Consider the following 19065-nt stretch of genomic DNA (forward strand, 5'->3'; position numbering starts at 1 on the left):
TAATGGAGGATAGACACTTGAGTGTTGTTACTGAGTCTTGTTCAGCATATCATTGACCTAAACAAATTTGTTTTTTGTGCAGACACAGTTACTCATCCCATGGAGCTTATGCCCAGTGCAAGCTTGCCCTTGTCCTCTTCTCATACCAACTGCAGCAACGGCTAGCAGTTGAAGGGAGTTATGTAATTTCGAACGTGGTGGACCCAGGAGTTGTTAACACTGATCTCTACAGGCACACCACTTGGCTCTTCAAACTGTGCAAGTGGCTGACTTCCTGGTTACTCTTTCAGGTAAGAGGCTTTTGCTCTGCATTTCTCCCAGCTGTTGACTCCTGAAGTCAGGCTATAACTTACTTATCTCCTTAAAACCAATGCAAAGATAATCCACCCTCTGTTGTTCATGCTGTGTAGGGTTTAGCTGGACATATGAAATGAAGCTAGGAATAATGCTCTAACTCAGATGGTATATAAAGCATCAACTGAGTTCCTACTCTTATCTCACACAGCAGGTTCCTGATTCAAGATTCTTATCTCCAGTGGAATTTTGAATAGTGGTCTACTGTCAGAGGTGCCATTCTTTGGATGAAACATTAAAGCAAGCCCTGCTTTGTGTCTAAGGTGAAGGCCAAAGATCCCTTGACACTATTTAGAGCTATTGCCAGAATCCTGGTAATATTTATCCCACACTCCATGTTTCCCCAATCAGATGAGCTGGTCTTTATCACATTGCTGTTTAGGTCACATTTTCTTCTAACAATATACTCTCAGCAATGCATCGAACAGTCAACTTAGATTTTTCTACTCAAGTCTCTGGAGTAAGACTTGGACCCCAACCTTCTGAATCAGAACCAAATAAATGCCACCAACTAAAAAAAACTTGTCTTCTACATGCATGTCAGAATATCCTAATTATATTATAACTGTGACAATGCTTTAAAAATTTTTCATTGACTGTAAAGGACTTTAGGATATTCTGACATGCATTTGGAAGTCACCAGTTTATGTTTGGTGGGTCACATCAGAACGTTGGGGATTCAAGTCTCTCTAGAGAGAGTCATAGCACTACAGCACAGAAAACAGGCCCTTTGGCTCAAGTCATCCATGCCAACCATTGCCTGATTGAGCTAGTTTAATTTGCCTGCATTTGGCCCATATCCTTCTAAACTTTTCCTATCCTTGCAAATGTCTTTAAGATCATGATTGTACCTGCCTCTACCACTTCCTCTGGCAGCTCATTCCATATACCCACCACCCTCTGAAAAAAGTGCCCATTGGATCCCTTTTAAATCTTTCCCCTCTCACTTTAAACTTATGGCCTTATCATTTCGGACTCCTCTCTCCTAAGAGAAAGACTACGGCTATTCACCTATACCCCTCATGGTTTTGTAAACCTTTAAAGGTAATCCCTCAGCCTCCTACATTTCAGGAAAAGTCCTAGCCTATCCAGCCTCCTTACAACTCAAGCCCTCCAGTCCTGTAATATCCTTGTAAATCTTTTTGTAACCTTTCCAGTTTAACAACATTTTTCCTATAGCAGGGCAACCAGAACTGAACACAGTACTCCAAGTGTGACCTATCAATGTCTTGTACAGCTTGAACAAGAATCTAAACTGACTCCAATAATAAGGGAGTGCAACATTGTCAGAAGAAGTTCCAGCTGCTCTCAGGTGCACTTACAAGAAATATCCTAGCCAAGTAATAACCAAGTTTGTTGGTTATTACATTGTTGGAGATCTCAATGTATGCAATTGGTTGTCATGTTCCCTATGCTATAACAGCAATAGAATTTAAAAACATACTTCAATAGCTTAATTTGTAGCATCCCGAGTTCATGAAACAATACATTAGTGCAAGTCTGCCTTTCCAGTAGTAAGTTACAACTAATACTACCATACTTAGAGGGCAGGTGGGTGAGACTAAACTGAGCTATGTTTGCATGGACCCTTCTAAAAATGCTTGGTTGTGAACCCTGTACAGTGATGGAGAATAAAATGCATCCTCTTGCTGGACTACAATACAAGTGGCAAATACTCCCAGATCTGTTACCACTTGCATCAACAAACACTTTACCCGATGCAAGTGCCCTTGACCCCAAGTTATCAGCTCAACAGCAGACTGATAATGACCATGGTGATAGCAGAATAAGAGATTATGTCCATCAGGAAAGGTTGAACAAGCTGGGATTCTTTTCTGGAGGAAAGAGGACCTGATGGAGATACTGTAATTGGAGTCAAAGAGAGCTACAGCATGGAAACAGGCCCTTCAACCCATTGAGTCCATATTGACCATCAGCTATCCATTTACGTAAATCCCACATTAATGATGTAATGTAATGAGATGGAACATTAGAGCACAGTACAGACCCTTTGGCTAACGATGTTGTGCCAACCTTTAACCTACTCCAGGATCAATCTAACCTTCCCCTTCCATATACCCCTCCATTTTTCTATCATCCATGTGCCTATTTAAGAGTCTCTTAAATGTCCTTGCCTCTACCAGCACCCCTGGCAGCACATTTCATGCACCCACCACTCAAAGATATTACCTCTGAAATCCCCCTGTATTTTCCTCCAATTACCTTAAAATTATGCCCCCTCATGTTAGCCATTTCTGCCCTGGGGAAAGTCTCTGGCTGTCCACATGATCTATGCCTCCTACCTTGTACACCTCTAATCCTCCTTTGCGCCAAGGAGAAAAGCCCTAGCTCACTCAATCGACCCTCATAAGATATGCTCCTCAATCCAGGCAGCATCCTGGTAAATCTCCTCTGCACCCTTTCTAAAGCTTTCACATCCTTCCGATAGTGAGGCAACCAGAACTGAACAATATTCTAAGTGTGGTCTAACCAGGGTTTTATAGAGCTGCCATACTACCCTGCAGCTCTTGAACTTAATCCCCCAACTAATGAAGGCCAGCACACCATACACCTTCTTAACAATCCTATCAACTTGCACAGCAACTTTTGAGGGATTTATGGACTTGGACCCCAAGATCCCTCTGTTCTTCCACACTGCTTAGAATTCTATCATTAACCTTGTATTCTGCCTTCAAATTCAACCTTCTAAAGTGAATCACTTCACACTTTTCCAGGTTGTACTCCATCTGCCACTACTCAGCCCAGCTTTGCATCCTGTCTATATCCCATTGTAACCTATGACAACCACCCTCTGCCTTCGATGGGCAAGCCAATTCCAAATCCACACAGCCAGGTTTCCCTGGATCCCATACCTCCCAACCTTCTGAATGAGCCTATCATGGGGAACCTTATCAAACACCTTACTGAAGTTCACGTACAGCACATCCACTGCTCTACCCTCAATATGTTTTGTCACATCCTCAAAGAAAATACCCCTCACAAAGCTATGCTGACCATCCCCAAATCAGACTATGCTTCTCCAAATGCTCTTAAATCCTGTCCCTACATTCCCTCTTCAGGACCTCATCCTTTTTCCTACCTACATTGTTAGTACCAATGTGTACCATGACTTCTGGCTGCTCACCCTCCCACTTTAGAATGCTGTGGACCCAATCTGAGACATCCCTGACCCTAGCACCTGGGAGACAACATACCATCCAGGAGTGTCTCACAGCCACAGAATCTCTTGTCTGCTCCCTTAACTATAGAGTCCCCTGTCACTATTGCTCACCTCTTCTCCCCTTTCCCTTCTGAGCCACAGAGCTGGACTCTGTGGTGTGGCTATAACTTGACTGCTGCAGCTTTCCCCAACCTATCCCCCTCCCCAAAAAAACATGTACTTGTTATTGAGGGGAACAGCCACAGGGGTACACCACACTATCTGCCTATTCCCTTCCCCTCTCCTGACAGTCACCCAGCTACCTGTCTCCTGCAGCTTAGATGTGGCTACCTCCCTGTTGCTTTAATCTGCCACCTCCTCATTCTCCCATATGAGCCAAAGGTCATCCAGCTGCAGCTCCAGTTCCCTAACAGTCTGTAAGGAGCTGCAGCTGGATGCACCTCCCACAGATCTAGCTATCAAGGAGACTTGAGATCTCCCACATCTGGCAGGAAGAACACACCACTGACCCTGGATCCATTGTCACTGCTTTAGCTAGGCCCTAATAGACAAAGAAAGTAACTTGCCTTTGCCTCCACACTCTTACACTGGTCGACTCCAACAATGGCTGCTCCACTTGATTTACCTTCTTTTTATTGGTTGTTGCCAATTGGCTAATTTCCCATTCAATTATCACCTGACAATCCACAGCTGTGCCTCTCATATTATCTGGAAAAGAACTGGGTCCCGACACTCACCTCTTTATATGGCTCCCACTTCTCACACCCAGAGTCCAGCTTCTCGCTCCAAGTTACGGCCCTCACTATCTGGAAAAATGATGAAAGAATTTGACAGGATACATGGAGAGAAGATGCCCCCATACGGGAGTGATCAAAACCACCAGTCATATGGACATGATAATCACCAAGAAATCCAATGGGTAATTCAAGGGAAACGTCCTTACTCAGAGTGGTCAGAATGTGAAGCCCATTACCACATGCAGTAGATGAAGTGAATGGCACAAATGCATGTAGAAGAAAGCTGAATATGTTCATAAGGGGAAAGAATCAGGAGAATGTGATGAAATAGGATGGGAGGAAGCGGTATGAAGCATGAAGGCAGCAAAAACTTGTTGGGCTGAATAGCCTGTTACTGCATCTTAAAATTCTGTTATTATTTCTGAACATAAATCACTACATCCTGAGTGTGTGGTTATGGAAGACAATTTATCAATCATTAATCTTTTTGTTGATATGTCATCTATAAAGGATTACAAAACTACAAAAAGAACTGCACAGCTACTCTGGATTTGCCTTTGCTTAATCCACAGATGAAAGTTTATTTACTTCAGACAGGAACCTCAAGCTTCATAGACAAATAATTTTAACAGTCCAATATCACAGGATAACATCAGCACGATTATTCCAAGGCAACTCTAATAGAACTGCTGTGCACTGTCCTGACATGAACATTCATGCTCCATAGCAGAATGGACAAGGGCAGAGAAGATTTAGAATTAGTATTATCTTCAAGGAGGATATCACTGCCTGCAGTTTAATGTCTCTGCCTCTCTAGCCTGTATTCTGACAGATTTAAAATCACACGGCGTGCAAAATCAGTAATCAAGTCACTGCATGAACTTCCTTTCATTTCTACTTAATAAAGACTTTGCTATGGTAATTTTAAAACAGGCTCATAAATCTCATGCAATTAAGACCATAAGACCATGAGGTATAGGTGCAGAATTAGGCCATTCGGACCATCAAGTCTGCTCCACCATTCAATCATGGCTGACATTTTTTTCAACCCCATTCTTCTGCCTTCTCCCCGTAACCCTTAACCAAGAACCTATCTGCCTTTAATATACGCAATGACTTGGCCTGCACAGCCCTCCGTGGCAATGAATTCCACAGATTCACCACCCTCTGGCTGAAGAAATTCCTCCTTATCTCAGTTTTAAATGGATATCCTTTCATTCTGAGGCTGTGCCCTCGGATCCTAGACTCTCCTACTAATGGAAGTGTCCTCTCCACATCTACTCTATCCAGGCCTTTCAGTATCCAGTAGATCCCCCCTTTGAACTCCATCGAGTACAGGCCCAGAGCCATCAACCACTCCTCATATGTTAAGCCTATCATTCCCAGAATCATTCTCGTGAATGTGAATCCTGTGAATGTTCTTGTGAAATGCTTTCAATGTGTGGTTTGCTTATACTATTTGTAGTTTAAAAGAAAGAGGGGCAATCTTATTGAAACATAAGGTCCTTAAGTGGCACGATAGATAGATGTAGAAATGTTCCCACGAATGGAAGAATCTCAACCAAAGGGATATAGTTACAAGATTAGAGGGCGGTCATTCGGAACTGAGGGTCTGGAGGAAGTTCTCGCAGAGGGTGGTGGATCTCTCGAATTCTCCACCCTTCCAGCTACAACATTGAGGTATTTAAAGAGGAAGTAGATAAAGTTTTGAAAGATCAGGGAATTTAAGGCTGTGAGGAACTGACACAGAAGAAAGCATTTGGCACTCTTGCCTTTGTCAGTCAGGGCATCATGTACAAGCGTTGGGATGTCATGTTACAGCGGGACAACACATTGGTGAGACTGCATTTGGAGCTTTGTGTGCAGTTCTGGTTGCCTAGCTAAAGTACAGATGTCCTTAAGCTGGAAAGGGTGCAAAAAAGATTCACAAAGATATTGCCAAGACAGGAGAGCTTGAGTTATTAGGAGACACTAGAAAGGCTTTTTTTTTCCCTGATGTGTAGAAGGCTGAGGGGTGGCCTTACAGAGATTTATAAAATCATGAGGGCCATAGATAAGGTGAATGGTTATGGTCTTTTTCCCAGGGTAGGGGAGTCTAAAACTGGAGGGCACAGGTGAAAGGGGGAAGATTTAAAAGGGACCTGAGGGGCAAGCTTTTTACACAGAGGGTGGTGGGTATATAGAACAAACTGCCAGAGGAAGTGGTAGAGGCGGGTACATGTATACAAAAGGTTTAGAGGGATATGGACTAAACACAGGCAAATGGGACTTGCTGAAGCAGACAACTTGGTTGACATGAACAAGTTGGGCGATGGGTCTGTTTCTGTGCTGTATAACTCTAGGACTCTCTGAAGAGGAAATGAGACCTGGAGCAGATCAGCCATGAAGATACTGAATGGTGAGACAGACTTCAGGGGCCAAGTTGCCTACTCCTTGTCCTATGTTATTCTGTTCTAATATTACACATTGAGGTTCTAACTCCTGTGTGGCAAGCACTTATCCTGGCATTGTTACCGCATGCTGCACTCTTCCTGAACTATAAGAAAGTGAAAACATGAGACATAGGAGCAGGAAGCAACCAAAGGTCCCCTCAAATCCATTCTGCGGCTTAACATAAGAATATGAGAAATAGGAGCAGGAGCCGGCCATCCAGCCTGTTGAGCCTGCTCCGCCATTCAATAAGATCATGGCTGATCTGGCCGGGGGCTCAGATGCACCCACCTGCCTTTTCCCCATAATGCTTAATTCTCCTACTATGCAAAAATCTATCCAACTGTGTCTTAAATATATTTAATGAGGTAGCCTCTACTGCTTCCCTGGGCAGAGAATTCCACAGATTCATTACTCTCTGGGAAAATAAGTTTCTTTTCATCTGCATCCCAAATCAAATCCCCCAAACCTTGAGGCTATGTCCCCAGTTCTAGTCTCACCAACCTTCCTGTCTCTATCTTATCTACCCGTTTCATAATGTTATATGTTTCTATAAGATCCCCGCTCATTCTTCTGAATTCCAGCGAGTATGGTCCCAGGCGACTCAATCTCTCCTCATAGGCTAACCCCCTCTTCTCTGGAATCAACCTGGTGAACCTCCTCTGCACTGCGTCCACAGCCAGTATATCTCTCCTCAAGTAAGGAGACAAGAGCTGCACGCAGTACTCCAGGTGTGGCCTCACCAGTACCCTGTACAGTTGCAGCATAACCTCCCTGCTCTTAAATTCAATCCCTCCAGCAATGAAGGCCAACATTCCATTTGCCTTGTTGATAACCCATTGCACCTGCAAACCAACCTTTTGCGATTCATGTACAAGCACTCCCAAGTCCCTCTGCACAACAGCATGCGGCAATCTTTCACCATTTAAATAATAATCTGATCTTCTATTTTTCCTTCCAAAGTGGATAACCTCGCATTTACCAACATTGTACTCCATCTGCTAGACCCTTGCCCACTCACTTAACCCATCTATATCTCTCTGCAGACTCTCCGCATCCTCTGCGCAATTTTTTTTCCACTCAATTTAGTGTCAACAGCAAACTTAGGTACGCTGCACTCGGTCCCCTCTTCCAAATCATTACTCAAATTGTGGTCGATGTAGTCATTGGGCTCAAGTCCACTTTTCTGCCCAATCTTTATAAAATGGTTGAATATGCTTAATGACTCAACATCCATAGCTCCCTGGGGTAGAAAGTTCTAAAGATTCACAATGAACAGAACATTCATTTCTCCAAGTTAATGTAATAAGCAGTGAATCTATGAAGGTTTGGATTGTCATTTCATCATGGTGCCTATTAGCACACAGTATTAATGAACTGCTTTTGAATTCCTGTCTCTCCTCGTGATACGTCTTTTTATCTCTTAAACCGTAGCACATTTGCTATTCATTGCTGTTGGCAATAAAAATAGCAACGCACAGATACTACATTTATCTTATCGCTCACACAAAAGCAAAATTCAAAGAGCTTTGTCGAATGTTTGCAAAGTGCCAAAGACAGGCAAGCAAATGACAGATCACATCCAAAATGTAAAGTGATGAATGTCCTTCAGGGACCCTGTCAACGTGGCTGCCACTAGCTCTGGTCACCTCAATAGTGTTCTTCACATAACAGCCTTGTAGCTGCTGCTCAGTTGAGGGCAACAGTAACTTGGTGCAATTTAATGCCATCTTCACAGGGCTGTGGTTTGCTCTTTTGAGTCCAGTGTTTCCCTTTCTATCCGAAAGGGACTGGTTGCTGCTGATTCCTCTGCGTTGTTCTCCCTCTGGTACCTTATCCAGTCTTTGAATATTAACCTAGGCAGTCAGTGCCACTTGGTCAGTGCATCCATTCCTGAGGATGATCTTGCTTTCACAGGCATGCACGTATGTGTTTAAGCACATAGATAATCAGATGTGTACATGTGCGCACACACACACACACACACACACATGCACACACACACACACACACATATATAAACACACACACACACACACACATGCACACACACACACACACACACACACACACACACACACACATATATAAACACACACACACATACACCCACATGCACACACACACACACACACACACACACACATTTTCACACATAGATGGTAAATACTGGCAACAAACTGGTTGAACCAAGTGACCAACTCCATATTGTGAATTATATGTATTTCCTTGTATATTTTAACACAGGCTTTTTGCAGTGAAAGAGGAGGGTCGGATTAATTTAGAACAGTACAACACAGGAACAGGTCCTTCAGCCCACGATGCTGAACATGATGCTGAATTAAACTAAATCTCTTCCACCTGCACATGATCCATATCTCTCCATTCCCTGAATATCCAGGTGTCTATCTAACAGCCTCTTAAACACCACTATCTTATCTGCTTCTACCACTTCCCCTGGCAGCCTGTTCCAGGCACCTACCACTCTCCGTGTAAAAAACTTGCCCGGCACATCTCCTTTAAACTTCCCCCCATCTCACCTTAAATGCATATCCTCCAGTATTTGATGTTTCTACCCAGGGGAAAAGATTCTGACTGTCTACCTTATCTATGCTTCTCATCATGTTATAAACTTTTATCAGGTCTCCTCTTAGCCTCCGACACTCCAGAGAAAACAACCCAAGTTTGTCCAACCTCTACTTATAGCACATGCCCTCTAATCCAGGCAGCATCCTTGTAAACCTTTTCTGCACCCTCTCTAAAGGCTCCACATCTTTCCTGTAATGGGGTGACCAGAATTGCACGCAATAATTGATTTTTCCCATTCCAGCCCAGGGTACCAAGGCCAGTTTAGCTCCTCACTGTACCTTGAGGGATGATTGAACACCAGCCTGGTGTTGGTGTAATGCCCTCCTTGAAGGAATTGCCTGATGATTGGCCTCACTGTTGAACAATGGGCTTTGCGCTGGAGGGTGGTCAGTCCCAGTGGACATGTATTTCTGGAAGTACATGGGAGGGGGAGGGACTGGAGCAGAGGAACAGAGGGACTCCATTTTGCCTTTCAGCCTTTTTCACCACTATGAGAGATCATGGTTGATTCTTAATTAAACTCCATTTGTCTGGCTCAGGTCTATGATGCTGAATTCTTCAATTAATAAACATTAAGAGAGTCATAGTCATGGAGTTACACCGCATGAAAACAGGCCCTTCGGCCCAGCTGATCCATGCTGACCAATATGCTCCATCCAGGCTAGTCCCATTTGCCAGTGTTTGGCCCATAACATAGAACATAGAACAGTACAGCACAGAACAGGTCCTTCGGCCCACAATGTTGTGCCAACATAGCTATTCCCTCCTACCTACAGAATGCCCATATCCCTCTATTTTCCTCTCATTCATGTGCTCATCTAAGCCCCTCTTAAAAGCCCCCAATGAATTTGCCTCCACCATCCTATCAGGCAACACTCTCTCTGTAAAAAATGTACCCCTCACGTCTTAACCTTCTAAATCTGTCTAATGCATTTACCTGTCCAACTCTCTTTTAAAGATTGTTATTGTACCTGCCTCAACCACTTCTTCTGGCAGCTCATTCCACATACATACCACCCTTTGTGTAAAAAAATTGCTCCTCAAGTTCCTATTAAATCTTTCCCCTCTCATGTTAAACCTATGCTCTCTAGTTCTTGACTTCCCAACCCTGGGAAAAAGACTGTGCGCATTCACCCTATCCACGGCCCTCATGGGGGCACAAGGAAGAACTGTTTGTGCGGAATGTATGTGGAAAGTAAATGTGTAGCCTTTTGAAAATCTGCTTAGATTTACACAACAACAACGTGACTTTTAAATTCCGAACAGTATGTGGGGCAATTTTCAGCAGGGCGTCAAGATTTGAAGTGCCAGTTTAGTCTGCATTCAGAGCAAGTTTTATCTTGGTAAAGGAATTGATGCTTACACTTGGAACAGTTACCTGGAGACTCATTAAGGTGCTGATTGACGCTAAAAATGCTTAATGCTCATTAAAGAGACTGCATAGCATTATGGACTGAACAGTAATGCAGTGGGTAGAGCTGCTGCCTCACAGCTCCAGAGACCCAGGTTCAATCCTGACCTCGGGTGCTGTCTGTGTGCAGTTTGCACGTTCTCGCTGTGACCGTTTGGGTTTTCCTGAACGCTCCAGCGTTCTCCCACGTCCCAAAGACATGGTTAGTTGGTCACTGTAAATTACCCTAGTGTGTAGAATCTCTGTGGAGAATAGATTACAAGGAAAGTTAGTGGGAGGATAGGATTGCTCTGTGAACCTGCATGGTCCGGATGGGCTGACTTGGCCTCCTTCCATGCTGTAAGGTAATATGGAGAAGAAATACGGTGCCCACTGTTTGCGCCAGTACTCTCTCCCCACTATGACAAACTGCTTGGAACCAACTGTGATAACGGTGCTTGTCTTGATTGCTACTTCAAGAAGTAATCACAAATAGGAATTGGAATTGGTTTATTATTGTCACTTGTGCCAAGGTACAGTGAAAAACTTGTCTTGCATACCGTTCATACAGATCAATTCATTACACAGTGCGCTGAGGTAGTACAGGGTAAAAACAATAACAGAATACAGAGTAAAGTGTCACAGCTACAGGGAAGTGCAATGCAGGTAGACAATGTGGTGCAAGTCATAACAAGGTAGATTGTGAGATTAAGAGTCCATTTTATCGCACTAGGGAATCATTCAATAGTCTTATAACAACAAGATAGAAGCTGTCCTTGAGCCTGGTGGTACTCCCATCTCTTGTCCGATGGGAGAGGTGAGTAACGGGAACGTCCGAGGTGGAAGAGTGTTTTATTATGTTGGCTGCTTTACTGAGGCAGTGAAAAGTATAGACAGAATCCATGGAGGGGAGTCTGGTTTCCGTGTTGCGCTGAGCTATGTCCACAACTGTCTGCAGTTTCTTGTGGTCCCGGGCAGAGCAGTTGCCGTACCAAGCCGGGATGCATCCGGATAGGATGCTTTCAGTGGTGCATCGGTAAAAATTGGTGAGAGTCAACAGGGACATACCGAATTTCTTTAGCCTCCTGAGGAAGTACAGGCGCTGTAGAGGGAGAGGAAATAAAAGCAATATATTGTGGCTGGAGCAGTGAAGAGGAGTTCTGGAACACTTCAGGAGATATTCTATCAAGGCATCAATAACAGAAACTCAGAGGATTGGAAGTGATAAATGTAATCCCATTCCACTTTAGAGGATGTGTACATGTTGAAATTTATCTCATCTCCACTTGTCCCCAAATCATTTTAATTCTTCTCCTTTTCCACCAGCAAACTTTTAAAATTCCAACTCTCTTAAAACCAGGAGCTCTTGTAGTTAGCTGACCAACCACATTTAAGATGAAAGTCACAGTGCCGGATGCTGATGTGCATCCAAAGAGGTTGGGTCTTTCAATCCTCTTTGAGTTTCTTTTAATGAAGACTTGATAAGAGCCCAGCATGCTTCCTGATGTGTTTTAGAGGTCCTCTTTACAGGTTGGACCTTCCAGTTCAATCTGAAATCCTCAGAGCCCCAGCCATTTCATGTCAAATCCAATGGGTGCTGAACCTTGAGCCTCAATCTAGATTTTGATGGAGAGGGATGATGGTGAGTAAATCACATCATTTAATAGAATTGATGCTCAAGTCATGATATAGACACGGGTACCATCCAACAACAGAGCCAGCTTCAGTGTGGCGGTACCTATTCAATAGTCTTATCACTGTGGGGTAGAAACTGTCCTTAAGTACCACCAGACTTAAGGACAGCTTCTACCCCACAGTGATAAGACTATTGAATAGTTCCCTTATACAATGAGATGGACTATGACCTATGACCTCGTGATCTACCTTGTTGTGACCTTGCACCTTATTGCACTGCACTTTCTCTGTAGCTGTGACACTTTACTCTGTAATGTTATTGCTTTTTTTTACCTATACTACATCAATGCACTCTGTACTAACTCAATGTAACTGCACTGTGTAATGAATTGACCTGTAAGATCGGTTTGTAAGACAAGTTTTTCACTGTACCTCGGTACAAGTGACAATAATAAACCAATACCAATACCAATACCTAATTCCTCTTGAGCACTAGACAAATGTGAGCTTTCAGGCAGTAATGCATGTGGTGGTTCAGATGCGACTGATAAACGAGCTTCACTTCACACTTATCATTTATGACATGATCTATGCTCCTTGTGCGGATCTGCCTTGACAGATTATGCTAGCTGTGAGCCATCCTGTATTAGCTGTTTGAAAACAAGAATGTGATCTGCTGTATCTTTCTGGAGTGTTCAAGTCACACAGGCCTTCTGTATATTTAATTAATTTTAATGTCACCTTTTCTTTGCTGAAGTCCTTTGTAAAATGGCTTATTATCAAGTGAAGACACATGAAGTGAGTTCAAAGGTAATGAGTGATTAACTGCGTCATAGCTGGTGATTCAGAAATTTCTGTCCTCCGAGTGCACTGTGTAAGGATATCGTGACCTTGGGGATTTTGTGTTAGTCAACTTTCAAAAATTCTTCTTCTTTTTGTATGACAGAACATAATTCTTATTTCTAAACCAGTCTATAACATAGGAGTTACTTCAAACCCCAACCAGCTACCATAACAAATAAGCTGATCATTTATCTTATTTTCTATTTGTAAGACCTTGCTCTGTGTCCATTAGCTGTTGGGTTTTTCAAAGCAACAATAGATTATATAGAGTATAATTTATAATAGGTTTGTGCTTGTGCTGAAAGATCTGTTGCTGTACTGCATATTCTCTGTAATGCAAGCATAATTGACTTTGTGATGCTTTAGATATTCTTAGATCATTAGAGGAGCTTAGAAAGAATGAATTTGCATCCATTTAATGCTTTTCAGGATATACCAAAGCATTCTCAACCTTTGAGGTAGTTTTAACATTTATTATTGGTATTGGTTTAATATTGTCACATGTACTAAGATACAGTGAAAAGCTTTTGTGTGTGTTCCATCCAGACAGATCATTCCATCCATAAGTACAACAAGGCATAAGAAGGTAAACAGAATGCAGAATATAGTGTTGCAGTTACAGAGAAAGTGCAGTGCAGGCAGACAAATAAAGGCCATGACGAAGTAGATTGGGAGATCATAATTTTTGCACAGACCATGACCAGGTAATTTGGTTATATTTAGATGTTCCGATTTTTAAAGATGCACCATAGAAAGTATCCTATCTGGATGCATCACAGCTTGGTACAGCAACTGCTCTGTCCAAGACCGCAAGGAATCGCAGGGAGTTGTGAACGCAGTCCAGTCCATCTGACAAAGCAACCTACCCTCCACTGCCTCCAACTACACTCCTGGCTGCCTCAGGAAAGCAGCCAACATAATCAAGGACCCCTCCCTCCTCAGTCTTTCTCTCCTCTCCCCTCTCCTGTCGGGCAGAAGATACAAAAGCACACAGTTGCATGTGCACACCCACACACAAGTGCAGAACTATGTGTGCATGCACGTCTACACATATAAAGGCACACACACACACACACACACACACACACACACACACACACACAAACTGCCCCCCTCTCTCTCACAGACACACAGACACGCACGCACGCACACACACACACACACACACGCACGCACGCACGCACGCACGCACACACACAAACAAGCACACATGTACTTGCAGGAACCCATGTGCCATGTAAATACTATTCCCTCTGCTTCCGATGGATTTAAGGGCATTGCTACAACTGAAAGGATGTCCTATGGCAAAAACTTACAGCTCTGGTTACTGAGCTTCAGTTCTGGTTATTTAAACAAAGTGAATACTTGCGTCATTCACATGCAGCTTTGCATTTTGAAGACCCATAAAACTGTTTCATCTGATACTCCAGTTTTCTGTGAAATTGTGTAAAAAAAAATCCATTCTTAACCAAAGGCATTTCAGCCACTCAGGTTTAACGGATTAAAATTTTGCTCTTCTAAATATTGTGAGTTGAGTTTCCTGGGTTGTAATTTATCATGGATCACAAGCATTGGACAATGATTAGAGTATTCACCAATTATTTTTGTCTCCTGACATTTTGTTGTATTAAAGACAATAAGGTGAACACCAGGAAGGGAGGGTAACAAGCAGCTGATACCCTGCAGTTCATTTGCCACTAATGACCAAAGACAAATTTCTACCCTCTGTATATTAGAGTCTCTGTTGATCAGTTTAATCCATTAGACTTTGTTCTGGTGGTTTAGAGCTAAAGATTTTGACATGCTAGTTCAAAAAGAACATATAATGGGAAGCTCCATGCTTCTAGCTTGAGACCCTTATTGGTGGTGGTGGACATTGTTAGTGGTGGGCTTCCATGCATGGATATCCTCCAGGTACATCAGTTTCTTCCCACATCCAAAGAAGTGTGGGTTGGTTGGTTAATTAGCCACTGTAAATTGGTTCTAGCATGTAAGTGAGTGGTAGAATCGGGGGGAGTTGATGGGAACACAAAGGGAAGAATACAAATGGGGTTAGTGTTGTATTTGTGTTCTTGATGGTCGGTGCAGACTCAGTGGGCTGAAAGGCCTGTTTTACTGCTGTGTGACTCCATAACTCTATGACTCTAACCGGAAGGGAAATAGGAGAATGGAATTGATGGGAATGCTCTGAAAATTGGCATGGACTCAATGGGCCAAATGGCAATCTATATCATGACAAACATGAGAATGTGTGATATGGAATCTCATCCATTCAGAGAAAAAGTAATTGTAGCATTACTTGAATCTCTGGGATGCAAATGGACAAAAGAGGAATCGTTGTTTATTTTAACTGGGTAATAATGTGTCAGAGAGAGGTATTCTAGACAAATATAACTACATGTAAAGTTCAGGAGCATGGATATAGTTAAATCATTTCTCCCGAGTGTCTCAAGGTGGCTCCCTTATAATGAATTATTTTGTAGTGCACTGATTGTTGTTTTCTTGGGAAAAAGCAATAGTCATTTGCAATAAGGGGATCCGGTCAGCAGCAACAACATATTCACCATATAATTGGATTTCAGTGAAGTTGACTGAGAGATAAATAATAGCCACGGCACTAGGGATAACCCCTCTGTTATTTTTTGAAGTGGTGCCATGACTCTTTATTTGTGTCAGACCCCCAATGTCTGGTAATGTGCAACTGTTGAAAACTTAATTATTGTTTTAAACATTTTCTCGATTACCCTTTGAGAAACAAACTGTTACCTACAAATATAATTAGTTTATTTTGTCCCTGTCAATATTTATTTGGACTTTTCGCTTTCTCCGATTCATTCCCTGCAGTCTTATATTGAAAGTCTATCACTGCAACCTTTATTTGACTATGAACTGAAGGATTGAAATGGATTTCTAATTGGGTAGAAGTAAATTGTTTTTAAGTATCTGCAGCCTGATTTTTCAGTATCTTGCCAATGCTAAATTGCATTAGTTCACAATCCACGGTATCACAAGAATAAATGCATCTCAGAAGTAGTTCTTTGGCTGTAAAGGCCTTAAGGATGTTCTATGGTTGTGAACGGCACTGCACAAATAGAAGTCCTTATTTTTATGACTGCAAGAACACAAGAAAATAGGAACAAGAATGAGCCACTTGGACCCTCAAGCCTGCCCCATCATTCAGTATGTTCATGGCTGATCTTCCCCAGGCTTCATCTCCTCCTTTATGCCAGTTTGGTAACTGGTGATTGGTTTATTATTGTCGTATATACCGAGATACAGTGAAAGCTTTTGCATGCCATCCAGACAGATCATACCATATACTAGTACATCAAGGTAGTACAAAAGGAAAAAGAGAATGCAGAATATGGTGTTACAGTTACAGAGAAAGAACAGTGCAGGCAGGCAAGTAATGTGCAAAGGCCATGATGAGGTAGACTGAGAGATCAAAATGTTCATCTTTATCATAACAGATGACCCTTCAAGAGTCTTATAACAGAGGGATAGATGCTGTCCTTGAGCCTGGTGGTACGTGTTCTCAAGCTTTTGTATCTTGCCCGATGGGAGGGGAGAGAAGGGAGAATGACCAGGTTGGGAAGGAATCTTGATTATGTTGGCTGCTTTTCCAAGGCAGCGGGAAGAGTCAATGGAGGGGAGGTTGGTTTGCGTGATGGACTGGGCTGTGTTCACAACTCTCTACAATTTTTCGTGGTCTTGGGCAGAGCAGTTGCCACACCAAGCCCTGATGCATCTGGATAGGATGCTTTCTGTGGTTCCCAGATCCCCGTAGTCCTCAGTTCCTTGATCTTTCAAAAATGTATCTATCTCCACTTTAAATGCTTCTAATGAGCCAGGCTCCACACCTCTCTTTGGCAGAGAATTCCAGAGATTCACTACTCTCTGTGAGAAGAAATTTCAACACAGCTTGGATTTAAATGGTCAGCCCCTTATCTTGAAACTATGTCCCCTCAATTAAGACACTCCAACTAATGAAAACATCTCAACATCTACCTTGTCATGCCTCCTTAGGCTCTTGATTGTTTCAATAAGATCATCCTTTATTCTTCAAAACAAAGAATAAAGACCCAACCTGTTAGCTCTCTTGATAGAACAGTCCTCTCAAGATTTAATCTGGTGAATCACCTTTGGACTGCCTACAATGCTACTGTATCCTTTCTCAGTTAAAAGGACCATAACTGTATGCAGTGCCCAGTTCAATTATAACAAAACTTCCCTATTTCTAAACTCCAGTCACTTTACAATAAAGGCCATTCTTAATGACTTGTTGTCCCTGCCTGCTAACTTTTTGTGAGCCATTCACCAGAACACCTAGATCCCTCTGTACCTCACTCATTTGCAGTCTCTTTCTATGTAAGTAATAATTTGTCTTTTGATTCCTCTGACCAAAGTGATTAACCTCACACTTCCCCACATTAAACTCCATTTGCCAAGATTTCACCCACTCGCTCAATCTGTGTACATCCCATTGCAGAGTCCCATAACAGGAGATATGGTAAAAAAGGCGTATGGCATGCTTGTCTTCATCGGTTGGGGCACTGAGTATAAGTGTCAGTGAGTCACGTTGCAGCTGTATAAAACTTTGGTTAGGCCACCCTTGGAGTATTGTGTGCAGTTCTGGTCGCCCCATTACAGGAAGGACATGGAGGCTTTAGAGAAGGTGCGAAGAGGTTTACCAGGATGCTGCCTGGATTAGAGGGTATTAGCTATAAGGAGAAGTTGGACAAACTTGGATTGTTTTCTTTAGAGCATCAGAGGCTGAGGGGAGACCTGATAGAAGTTTATAAAATGATGAGAGGCATAGATAGGGTAGACAGTCAAAATCCTTTCCCAAGGTGGAAATGTCAAATACTAGAGGACCTAGCTTTAAGATAAGATAAGATATCTTTATTAGTTACATGTACATCGAAACACACAGTGAAATGCATCTTCACGTAGAGTGTTCTGGGGGCAGCCCGCAAGTGTCGCCACACTTCCGGCGGCAACATAGCATGCCCACAACTTCCTAACCCGTACGTCTTTGGAATGAGGGAGGAAACCGGAGCACCCGGAGGAAACCCACGCAGACACAGGGAGAACGTACAAACTCTTTACAGACAGCAGCCGGAATTGAACCCGGGTCGCTGGCGCTGTAATAGCATTATGCTAACCGCTACACTATTGTGCCTGCCCAAAATATACAATACATACACTCAGAAAACAAATAGAAATCTACAGCTTATCCGGCTATTACAACAGAGGCATCAGGGCCCACACATAACAGCTGATGACATTCATGAACAAACAATTACTGTACTTTTAGATTCTACATGATCTCCCATTTCAGCTCGAGCCTTACGTTTTTGAAGATAAATAAATGGTTTAATGGCTGTGATGAAGTGGCAGATGATTGGAATGAAATACAAACTTTTCATATGTCTGCCTGTGAAGATGGGTTTGATGATTTTTCAAACTAATATAAATGAAAGTTTAAAGGAGATGTGCGGGGCAAGTTTTTTTTATACAGAGAGTTATAGGTGCCTAGAACACGCTGCCAGGAGTGGTGGTGGAAGCAGATAGGATAGTGGCATTTAAGAGGCTTTTAAGTAGGCAAAACTACAGGCCAGTGAGCCTTACATCAATAGTAGGGAAATTATTGGAACAATTTCCAAGGGACAAGACTTGTGTTCACTTGGAAAGGCAGGGACTGATTAGGAGGAGATAACATGGTTTTGTGCAGGGGAAATCCTCTCACATAAGTCTGAAAGAGTTTCTCGAGGAAGTAACTAAAAAAATGTGAAGGCAGAACAGTGGAAGTAGTTTACGTGGACTTTAGCAGGGCTTTTGACAAAGATCCACATGGTAGGCTTGTTCCAGAAGAGTAGGGCACATGAGATCCAAGATGTGCTAAC

The 19065-nt window shown here is 42.7% G+C and overlaps 1 protein-coding gene across 1 annotated transcript in view; it reads left to right on the forward strand.

The window, feature by feature from the left end:
* dhrsx (dehydrogenase/reductase (SDR family) X-linked) overlaps positions 1-19065 on the forward strand; it is a 204489-nt gene that overhangs the window by 167546 nt on the left and 17878 nt on the right. The window contains exon 6 of the mRNA XM_052026158.1: positions 83-290. Within this exon, the coding sequence (XP_051882118.1) occupies positions 83-290 (208 nt within the window). The remainder of the gene's footprint in view (positions 1-82; positions 291-19065) is intronic.

Source organism: Pristis pectinata, chromosome 11 (genome assembly GCF_009764475.1).
Source record: "Pristis pectinata isolate sPriPec2 chromosome 11, sPriPec2.1.pri, whole genome shotgun sequence".
Classification (NCBI taxonomy): Eukaryota; Metazoa; Chordata; class Chondrichthyes; order Rhinopristiformes; family Pristidae; genus Pristis; species Pristis pectinata.